Consider the following 11,759-nt stretch of genomic DNA (forward strand, 5'->3'; position numbering starts at 1 on the left):
TCTGCCCCACCTCTTATTCATGTCTCCTAAAAGCCCCTTCTGTGTGTCTTCTCTCGTTCAGCTTGCAGGTTGTTTGGCCTCACTAATGATTCTGCTGGTCATATTAGCCACCGGGTTCCTCTTCGAATCATTGCCCCAGGTGTGTAGCTTAGATGTGGGGTGATCTTTTTCCATGTGTAGGGATTTTTCTATTTTATTTGTTTGCATTTCTGTGACTGTCTCGTGGGTTTTTACTGTAACCCTAGCAGGGTGGTGTGAGAAAGGCCAAGGCTGGAGCCAGGATCCTGCTCCACAGTCTACAGTTCTGCCCCACAATCTGGGATCTTGGGAAAGCCATCTCAACATCTCTGGGTGTCTGTTTCCTTATCTGCAAAGTGGGGGTTTGGACTGATTAATCTCCAAGGTCCCTTCTCTCTTTGATCTTCTGTGACCTTATACTTCCATTAAAAATCTGAGATGGCCTTCACTCCTAAGACATTTGTTTGCTGATCTATTTAATCTAGTAGAGATCAGGAATGATACAGAGTGGAGAAAATCATAACCTAGGAAGACCAGGAGTGAACTAATTCCTTGAGTACCAAGTTTAATTCTGAACCTCTTGACCACCATGCAGGTTTGCTACTAGGATATATGCCTGGTTTTCCAAGGCCCATTTTAGCTAACCAAGTCCTGAAAATCCAGGTGTTCATGGCTCCAAACGTACCATCACTGCTGCGTGGGAAGTGAGTGGGGAGAGGATGTGGGGAGGGCAGCAGGAGGACAGTGAGGAGCCAGCAAAGGGGGCTCTGTGGACACAAGAAGAGAGGCACGCATCATGTGCTCTGTTTCAGGCTGTGCTGTCGGCCATTGTGATTGTCAACCTGAAAGGAATGTTCATGCAATTCTCAGATCTCCCCTTTTTCTGGAGAACGAGCAAAATAGAACTGGTAAGTAACACAGGTGATTGTTAGGTTAATATGTCATACAACATGTGGATGATGCTGATAAAAATGTGAGAAAGCTACGTTAGTGAAGTTATTGTATGTAGTATCAAGTTAGGCAAGGTTAGGTACTATGTGTATGTGTGAGGGGAGAGAGAGACACTTAGGAAATTTTTACCATGATTCTACATAAATCTTTCTGTCTTTTGTTTAGACCATTTGGCTGACCACTTTTGTTTCCTCCTTGTTCCTGGGATTGGACTATGGTTTGATTACAGCTGTGATCATCGCTCTGCTGACTGTGATTTACAGAACCCAGAGGTGAGTGTACAAATTGGGATGGATGTGGGTTGTCCTGCCTGAAATTGTGGTGTTGACTTTAAATATATCCTGTTTGTCGACAGATGCCATTAGACTGTAAGTATCTTGATTGTGGAGGTAATGTTCCCGGAGTCCAGTATCAGGCGTATAGGGTGTATTCTCTGCAAGCTTGTTGAGGGAATCCACCCAGAAAAACAGCTAACATTTGTATTATGTATTCTGACTCACACAGTATTTGTGCATACCTGCTAAGAACACCAGAGTATTGTAGCAAGACCATGGAGTGTCAAATCAAAGACCTTGAGCCATATTCTGGCTTTGCCAATCCCTCTGACATTGAACAACTCACTCCACTAGGCCTCAATTTCTCATCCACACAACAGTGGAAATAAGCCTCGTACATTGGATATAATAAGGTAATATGAGGTACTCAAATAGTATCTGTCATCATTACAGTACCCAATTTGAGCCACCTTGTCCTATAAAAAGAGGAGGACTCTCCAAAAATAATGTTTAAAATCTATTCAAACCAAACTGAAGAAAAGTTCTAGGCTAATTTGAGATTTTTCATTTTCTCCCCACACCTTCAGCTGACTACCACCCCCATGGGTCAGAGCCTCTTACGGGAGACAAAAAGAAAAACTCCTCCCCTACTTAAGAATAAGAGTAGGAAGATAGTTGTGTCTACTCGGTGGATGAGAATTTGAGTTGCACATTCCTTGGCATAGCTTGAACTTTGCACAGTTCCCTTTTGCCCCCATCTTTAAATGCCCAAGTCTTTTGTCCTAACCCGATGGGGGGGGGGGGGGTGGGGGGTGTGTGTACGGTCTGTGTAGTGTGAGGTATATGTGCTGTGTATGTGTGTGTCGTGTACGTTCGGGGCAGGGTGTGAGGGCCTGGATGGCACTGGGATTGTGATACGTATGAACCCTCTGCAAAGGTACCATACAAGGATCAAGTGCCCCTGAGTTCACTAGCAAGTCCCTACGTGACATGTAAACATGCCAGACCTCATGGTTGAACCACATACGGGGGCCTCAACACACTGGTATTTTAATACACTTTCTCTCTCTTCAGTCCCAGCTACAAAGTGCTTGGACAGCTTCCTGACACTGACGTGTATATTGATATAGATGCATATGAGGAGGTAGGACATTTTTCTGTCATTTTAAATGGTTGTAAGTATGTCATGTGATCAGCTGACTATTATTTTTATGTAGGGCAAAAAGTTGGGGGCTGGAAAAGAAGGAAGTGTAGTAGTCAGAGTGAAAAGCTTGCACTTCAGGGCACGTGTTTGACTCAGTCGCTTTGGCATCCGACTCTTGGTTTTGGCTCAGGTGATGATCTCACAGTTCATGGGACCGAGCCCCTGTCAGGTTCTGCACTGACAGCACAGAGCCTACTGGCGATTCTCTCTCTCTCAAAATAAATAAATATTTTTAATGTTATCAAAGAAATATGACAATGTGTATTTTCAAGGCTTTCTTCTCAGAACTCCTTCCTCTACGTGGGATAGTGACAGAATTTTATCTGAACACCATAAGAGGGCCTTTTGTGACTTTTGTGTTGATTTTCAGGTTGGAGGAGGGAGTAGGTGCAGTTTGACTCTGAAATATTTCCATGTGTTAAATTTGCTCACATTTTCTTTCTCAGGTGAAAGAAATTCCTGGAATAAAAATATTCCAAATCAATGCCCCAATTTATTATGCAAATAGCGACTTATATAGCAATGCTTTAAAAAGAAAGGTGAGTCATGAGAAATGGATTATTTTTGAGGGGACCTGTGGATTGACAGGGGTGTGAGGGACACTCAAATGTCTTCATATGCCTTTTACACTATATCATTCTCTCCCTTTCTCTCTTTATTGTGGTAGAATACCCAGAAAATTTACCATTTTTGGTAAATTTACCATTCAGCACATGGAATTGAGTACATTCACACTATTGTGTACCCAACACCACCAGTCATTCTTGTTTATCATATACATATACTACCTTCTCAAAAAAAATTTAAGAAAAAGAGTGAAAAAATATTTTTAGGTTTCCTACTCTTCAGATCATGTGGGTTCCTCTGGTCATGGTTAGAACTTCACTCCACACTGCCCAATATACAGAATATCTCCCCGTCAACCCACATAGTCTCTTAAATATAAGAATCTGAGAGTAAGTTTGAAAAATGTTACTTTAAACATTCTCTTCAATACTTTGGCGTACTCACTGCTGCATCCTGCTAAATATACACAGGAATAAGGAAAGTTACTCATGCTCCTTTAATGAGAGTGACTCAGTTCACAATGTCTGAGGGAAAGGTAGAAGTGGGGGGATTACTTGGCATAGAAAACAGTCAGATGGGGAGTCTGAAGATTAATTGCATTTGGTGGGTTCCTGGGAGCCAAGACATGATTTCGCATATATTGTTCTTCCGTAAAGACTGGAGTGAACCCAGCGCTCATAATGGGAGCAAGAAGAAAGGCCATGAAGAAGTATGCTAAGGAAGTTGGAAATGCAAATATGGCCAATGCAACTTCTGTCAAAGTGGTGAGTGGTCTCTTCATTGTAATTCTCCCTCCTCTTAATCTGCACCACCCCCCACCTTTATTCACGATGGAAGCCTTAACACAACAGGAAGCCCCTAAAATAGGAAAGCTTAGAAACAATCTAAGTATCCTCTATATTATTAAAGATATGTAATAAAGTCAGCCATGTGTGAACACTTCTGAAAAAAGTAAGGATATGAGCCCTGGAAAACATTTGTTTAAATTAAGATCACACAGTACCTTAATAAATTTTTACCATGGGTGCTTCATATAGATTTATTCAGCTGACAGTAAAAAAACAAACAAACAAACAAACAAAACCCACACACCTCAAAGGCTGGATTTTGCTATTCAAGCCTTATGGTAACTCACGGTCATGCTGAAGTTCATGGAACTATTTTAGAAGTGGGGAGAAAATGGCTATGATGACAAAGGAGAGTGGATTTCATTGGACAGAAACAAGAGGAGGAAGAGACGAAAAGAAACTGAACTAACACTGAATAACATATGTTACACATCCTTTTTCTGTCACATTGCAAGGCTAGGATGTGGCAGTCATTTTAGACAAGGTTTGGTAGAGTCAGTAGCTTGACAATATAGGGACTCATTTTCCCCTATAAATGAATGTGAGCTGTTCATAGACTTCTGGTTTGGTGTAACTGTTCACAGGATGCAGAAGTAGATGGAGAAGATGCCACGAAGCCTGAAGAAGAGGATGACGAAGTAAAATACCCCCCAATAGTCATCAAGAGCACATTTCCTGAAGAAATGCAAAGATTTATGCCCCCAGGGGATAACATCCACACCATCATTCTGGATTTTACACAAGTCAATTTTATTGACTCTGTTGGCGTAAAAACTCTGGCCGGGGTAAGCATCATCTTAAATGAGTGGTTTTCGTATCTCTGTTGCCATCAGTAAAATGAGAGTTGAACTAGGGTCCCTTTTCAACTCTTAAAATTCTTCTTTGTTGTTGCTTTTTTCCACTTTTGATGGTGGAAAATTTCAGAACTATACAAAAGTAAGGAGCATTGTGTAACGAAGCCCCATGTAACTATCACTCAGCTTCGACAGTTCATCAGTTAATGGTCAGTCGTGTTTCATTCAGCCCACACCCGCTTTCCACTGCTTTTACTTTAAAGCACATCCCAGTCATCAGTCACCTCTTGGTGAATATTTCAGGATACGGCTCTACAGAGGATTCTTCTAAAAATCAGTAACTTTATTCCACCTACATAAAATTTAACAAGAGTTCCTTGAGAACCCTCATGATCACTGTCCATGTAAAAATTATATACAAAATTAGTTTTAAATGATTAGCTCAAAAATGCATAATTTTTTAAAATGCATAATTACGAGGCCCAGTAGCTCAAGCGAATGAACTAGTGTCTTGTATCAGAAGATACATATTGGTAGAAAGAGACTTGCATCTGGCACGGAGTCAAGAGAAACTAAACTTTATTTCAACATTATTACAGATTGTAAAAGAATATGGAGATGTCGGTATTTATGTGTATTTAGCAGGATGCAGCGGTGAGTACATTTCTAGAATGGGGAGAAGCTTTAACACTTTAGTTTTGTTTCTCCTTTTTTAATAGCATTTTAAAAGTTTGGAAAGATTGGGGCGCCTGGGTGGCTCAGTTGGTTAAGCGACCAACTTTGGCTCAGGTCATGATCTCACAGCTTGTGAGTTCAAGCCCCGCATCGGGCTCTGTGCTAACAGCTCAGAGCCTGGAGCCTGCTTCAGATTCTGTGTCTCCCTTTCTCTCTTTCTCTCTCTCTCTCTGCCTCCCTTGCTTGCTCTCTCTCTCTCTCAAAAATAAACAATAAAAAAAAAAAGTTGGGGAAGATTTTCTCTTAATTTTTGTTTTTGGCAAAAATGAAAATTATTCTGAAAATCACTCTAAAGCTAGCTTTGAAATTAGCCACTTCCAGGCACCCCTTTCACTGGGCCATTGTGGCAGGCCTCCTGACCTGGATGTGGAATGAAGGAGCGTATAAACCACTGTTCTGGGCTGGTACATTTAATGATTATTTAAAGGCTGCCTTAAACATAGTTCTATAAAATCATTTAGGTTTTTCCATACAATGCCTGCTATTTTTGCTTTATATTAAATTTTGGTTGAAACCAAAAAGTGCTTGAAAATGAAATCTACATAGACATCGCTTTTCACCTGCCAGATGGGCAAAAAGGAAAGATGTCTGCAAACATGCTCTGTAGGCACCCTGTGGGACAGCAAGTGCTCATAGACACTACTGCCGGGAGTGCAAAATGGAACAGCCTCTGTGGAGGTCAGGGCGGCATGATCTTTCCCAACTGCAAATGCACTTAACCTTTAACCCAGCACTTCCAGCAACGTGCTGCATGTATTCAAAATGACACATGTACGTGGTTGATCAACTGTAAGCAGTTGTAGAAACTGGTTACTGTCTATAGAATAAAGGACTGGAAAAACCTTAAGCATCAAAGAAAAGGACCAGTTCAATAAACTCGGGTATATCCACATGATAGAGTATCATGTAGTGGTAAAAAAAAAAAAAAAAAAAGTAAAAAATATCCAGAATAATCTATATATAATGTTAAAAAGATACTTTGGGGTAAGAAAAAGGGGAAAATAAGAATATATATATTTGTATTTACCTATATCTGCATAAAGAAATACTGAAAGAAAATGCGAGAAAGTAGTTTCCTGCAACTGGGGTGTGATATCACGGGGACAGGGATTGGAGTGACACTTTTTACTCTATCACTGTAGTATTTAAACTACCTAAGAGTGTTAATTTTTTTAATGTTAGACACCGATACCCAAAGTGTGGGCTAATTTTCCTTTCTTCTTTTATAGCACAAGTTGTGAATGACCTCACTCAAAATCGATTCTTTGAAAATCCTGCCTTGAAGGAGCTGCTGTTCTACAGCATTCATGATGCAGTTTTAGGCAGCCAGCTTCGGGAGGCGCTTGCCGAGCAAGAAGCCACCGCCGCCCCTCCGCAGGAGGACTCAGAACCCAACGCCACTCCAGAAGCTTAGAGGAGGAACCCAGCTGGGATGGGGTACGAGCCTCTGGGAGATTACTCACTTACACATTTTAAGTACTAGACACTAGACATCCCCCCGCTAAGGGTAAATGCTAGTAGTCAAGGTTTGATTTGGAGGGTGAATGACGCACATAGCAAGATGTATCTTACTTGTTTTTTTTTTTAATTGAATTATTTCAAAGATAAATTGTCCCTCTTGCCTGCATTTACTGTGCAGTGACATTCCTGTTACCCTTTAGTGTTACCTTTATAAGCCGAGCGTTCCAGAAGTTATTTCCTTTAATTGCTTTACGTACCAATCATATATGCTTTCACCAGATGGGTAGCATCCTTACTTTGGTACTTGCTGGTGTACAGACTTTCTGTAATCAGAGCTAACTAATAGAAGGGGCACACCCTCAGTTTTCTAGAAGTTCTTTAAAAATAACCTTTTATTACTAAAGAAGCATTATGAGTGCAATAAAAAGAATAGAAAAAATAAACTAAAAACATTATATTGCTACCATTCAAAGATTATCACTAACACCTTAAGGCATATCCTTCCAGATCTTTTTCTGTGCATATATACTTACATTTTTTAACCAGAGTAAGATCATATTCTACATAGTGCTCTGTAAGTCATTTTTCAGTCAACAATCCTTGTTTCCTCATCTGGAATACTTTTACCTCAGATCATATTCAGGTTTCCCCAGTTGTCCTCAAATTTATACTTGGTCTGTCCAGACTAGTATCCATTCTGTGACCTACCACTACAACTGGTCATGTCCCTTCAAGTCCCTTAAGTCTATCTTAATCCAGTACAGTCCCTTTTATGACATTGAGTTGTTGAAGAGAGACTGGGGCAGTTGTCCTGTAGAATCCCCATTTTGTTCTTTCAAGGTGTTATATCGCTTGTCCCTTTATTTCCTGAATTACCTGTAATCTAAAAGTTTTATCTAAAAGCTTCATGGATTTGAATAAAACATTTTTTTTTTTTTGCTGGAATATATCCTAGATGAGACACATGCTTTAAATCTCATCACATCAGAAAACACATAATATCTAGTTGACCTACCACTAAATGATGCCGATAGCCTCATCCCCCACTTACGTTTTCTCCATTGTGACTTGTGAGTTTTCTATCTGGTTTTCCTTTGGCAGCGAATGAATGCCCAGTTCCCATTAGCCATTCACCCAGAGGTTTTAACAGTGATAATCCTTGCTTAAATCAATAATTTTATTAAGGCTTGAGATTTTTTTTTCCATTTCTCTCATTTCTTCAGCATTTATTAGTTGGTGTTTCTTTGTAAACTACAGCTATTCCTCCTCAACCTGAGCTATTTGGTCATCCTTAAATACAATCCTTTCTTAGTGGAAAGGCAGGTTAAATGCTTTATTTTTTCCATTTAACTATCAACTTCAAAGTAAGGAGCTGGTTTAACGGGCAATGACATAGTAGGCTCTTTTACATTTCTCTTTTTTTCAGTGTAATCATAGGCTCGTGTATTTTTACAGTTTTAATGTTCCTCAGTCCATTATAATAATTCTTTTTGGTGCTCATTTGTCACTACTGTGACCAGTAGGCGCCCCTAGAACTTCTGTTGCTGCTAATAGTAAAGTAACCTTAAAGACCATGTATTTAAGAAAGCTAATTTCTTGATATAACTTAGTATCTTCCTTGGAAGTCCATAATAGTTATCAGTTAATTCTTATCAGACCCAGGGGGGGTAAGCCTATGAATGAGTAAAATGCCTATTTCAGGCAGTCTTCATAGTTGTTCAAGTGGGGGGAGAACTTTAAGCCAATTCGTCATCAAAAAGGTCTTGCTCTTGTAGTTCTAAGTACTACCTCACTCCAAATCAAAGCACAAGTATTAGCCAACCTGCCTAAAGCCTCCTCTGCTGAGATTTCCTGCTAACAGTCCGTTTTTCAAGTATGTTTTCTTACTGACTTCTTTTTAGTTTTCATAAAGAAAACACTGCCAGGAGAAAAGTGGGCAGATCCCAGGAAAGAGTCGTGTTAGCATGGGTCTAACTCCATCCAAACCCTATGGTTTGTTTGCTTTAACTCTCAGATTTTGCAGTGACTTTACTAATTTAAAGTGGACCACCTCCTTTCTAATCAGTACTTAATGGAGATCTAGAAAGAAATGAGATTTTCACCCAGCCATTTCCTTTGCAATCATCACACGCAAGATCAGATACATCTGCATTCTGATACAGACTGCCTTCTGAAGGAGCATGTAGTTGTAGCACCTCAGCTTTAGTGGAAGCTTTTGTACGAGGGCCTGCACCATTTCCGCCACTAATGCAGAACTTAAAGATTCTAAACAATGTTATAAAATACTTCATTGCATTGACTTTAGCACCCGTCTTCATCAAATGCTTTACATACAGAAATTCACATCCTAGCTGTTGATAGATTGAAAGTAGGGTACAAAAAATAGTATTTATCTGTATTTACAGATTTGTATTTAACTTTTCTGTTCCTTAATTTTCAACCTATTTTGAATAGATTTTTACCATGTACATAAAAAGCACTGAAGTCTTAAGGAAAGTTTTTTGTTTGTTTCAGCGAGCCTCTGAGGATGTAAGAATGCATTTCAAAATGTTTTATCTATATGTAAATATGTTGGAATGTTTTACTTAAAATTATTTAATATAGTAGAAAATTTCCTGACCTTTTTTACTTTAAGTTTGCCTCTTCGTTCTTCTTTCTGGAGCTCAATAGCCAGTAGCTTGTGCTTCCTATGTGTCTCAAACCCTGGTTCAAATTCAGTCTCACTGCCCTGTCAAAATGAGCATAATCCACAATGATAGATCTAGGGACTTGGTTGGTCTTATTTTATGGCAATATGGGAGAGCCCTGTCTTCAGGAAGGTCCCATATAGAGAAGTTGTCTTTCTAAAATCCTACATGATAGGATAGTGGTTGATTTCTATCTCATGGATGGATGGAATATGTAAACAATTGTGAACCAGGGCCCAGAAAATTAATTCATGTCATAGATATGGACTCTGTATAATGGCAGCTTATAGTGGGATCCCATTTGCCAGTCCCATCTGCAGTGGGACTCAGAGTAACAAGGATATGAATCCTCTGCAAGCCCTGGGAGTTCACTTTATAGTTTTCAGGTAACCCCTAAAACCCTTATAGTTTTCAGGTAACTCCGTGTGGTTTGATCCTGTATTCTTACCTACTTAACAGAGAAAGGAGGTACCTGCCTCCAAAGGTACATTTTGAGAAAATGAGTCTTCCCTGGTGTGTGCATGGAGTGGGTAACAAACCCAAAGAATCTGCCCTGGAATGGGTAGGTGTGTTTTTCTGTGTTTTGGGGGATGTGGGGATGGGGTGGCGTATGCCCTTGCGGAGGCTGAGGGAGAGGGAAGGGAGTATGTAATGTGGTAGGGAAGGCTTGATCTGTTACGTCTGCCCCTTTAAAGATATTAATCAACTTAAAATTATCAGATCACACAAAACTTCCTTGGTGTGAGCCTGTGCGCTTTGAGTGTAAAAACTGCTGTTGGTCCTTTTTAGTGTACCTTTCAGGAATGCTTTTAGGAGTCCATATATTTAGATTTGTGATAATATGGTTTGAGTGTAGATAAAAGTTGGGTTGAGAAGTGACAGAAGTACCTACCTTAATTCTCCAAATAGCCAACCAAAATGCATGGGAGGGTTTTGAAACCGCTCAAATCCCAACAACAGAATGTTCAAGAACTTAGCATTGTAGCAGGTAACCTGCCTGCTTATGGACTTGGGTTTAATGAAGCCTGAGCATCTCAAAAATTTATCTGCCTTTGAGAAAAAAGGCACACCAGGCTCTTCATTCACTTTATGTTAACAGATGACCTGAGCTTTGTGGAAATTACATTTTTACAAATCCATCACATTTGTACAGTGTTTTTTAAAAGTATTTTCTAAAGAGCACTACAGCATTTTTCTAGAGTCATCAACTCTGTGTTTTATCAGCACTGATTTATTTATGACATACACGTGTGCCCATACACACGCATATACACATGTATACGTACACACACGTATTTTAGGTGGAGGGGGTTACCAACGAGTGTGTATTTTATCTTTTAAAATGGGATACAAAGATGCTAATCTAGATACAGTTGGGCAGAAACACCCAAATTTTTCAAATAATTGTCGGTTTGATGTGTGGTCAGTTAGATTTTCAGCATGTAACTGAGATGTCAAGATTCTCCAGAGTCTAGAATATGTTAGTCCTGAGTGAGCTCAAGACATCCTCCAGTGTGAGTCATCTCAAATTGGTGCATAGAAGTATGTGGCTATGTGAAAACATGGTAAGACTTCAAACAGCGTGATCTAAATGCTTGTTTCTCAAAATATTACAAAAACATACATCTTCAGTTATTTACCTGAGTATTTTATTATATGCATAACACCTAGAAAGGGTTCATCCTATTTCATACCTCACGAGAGACCAGGGCAGGCTTGGAAAAATTTTTCTTACCAATTTCGCAAAAAAGAAAAATGGAAGACAGAAAAGAATGCTGGTTGGATTTTATGAATGAAGAGCTTTCATTTTTCTCTTTGAAAATGTTCATATTTTAAATACTTCAACTCAATACTCAAAGCATTACATTGTCCACTTTTTCTTTGAATTAAAATGTATCCAGCTCTTGCTATTTTGCATTACTTATGAACATTGAACTGCAATAAAAACAGTCTTTATGGTGCCTGGGTCTCAGTATTTGGGCGGGGAGGATAACTGTGGTGCAAGACAAGAGGGGATTTGGTGGCGGCTGAACAAGAAAGAATTTTAAAGGGATGTGCTGAGGATCCTAATTCGATTTTATTTTTAGAAATACCTCACTTCACCAGAAGTCTAACAGGAATTTTACTGAAATTTTAAACCATTAATTTACAAGATGAAGTATTTCTCTTTATGAAACCAATGGTGTATATATTTTTCTTTCTGCTTTACTGCTTCACTG

General features: G+C 39.4%; 1 protein-coding gene across 1 annotated transcript in view; it reads left to right on the forward strand.

The window, feature by feature from the left end:
* Nucleotides 1-11,673, forward strand: part of SLC26A5 (solute carrier family 26 member 5) — a 32,494-nt gene extending 20,821 nt beyond the window's left edge. The window contains exons 10-18 of the mRNA XM_060632278.3: nt 62-139; nt 831-926; nt 1,135-1,241; nt 2,319-2,388; nt 2,895-2,987; nt 3,672-3,779; nt 4,448-4,648; nt 5,257-5,311; nt 6,622-11,673. Coding sequence (XP_060488261.1) covers nt 62-139; nt 831-926; nt 1,135-1,241; nt 2,319-2,388; nt 2,895-2,987; nt 3,672-3,779; nt 4,448-4,648; nt 5,257-5,311; nt 6,622-6,806 — 993 coding nt within the window. The 3' untranslated portion in view covers nt 6,807-11,673. The remainder of the gene's footprint in view (nt 1-61; nt 140-830; nt 927-1,134; nt 1,242-2,318; nt 2,389-2,894; nt 2,988-3,671; nt 3,780-4,447; nt 4,649-5,256; nt 5,312-6,621) is intronic.
* Nucleotides 11,674-11,759: the final 86 nt, after the last annotated feature.

The sequence above is a fragment of the Panthera onca genome, chromosome A2, assembly GCF_046562875.1.
Source record: "Panthera onca isolate mPanOnc1 chromosome A2, mPanOnc1 haplotype 2, whole genome shotgun sequence".
NCBI classification, from domain to species: Eukaryota; Metazoa; Chordata; class Mammalia; order Carnivora; family Felidae; genus Panthera; species Panthera onca.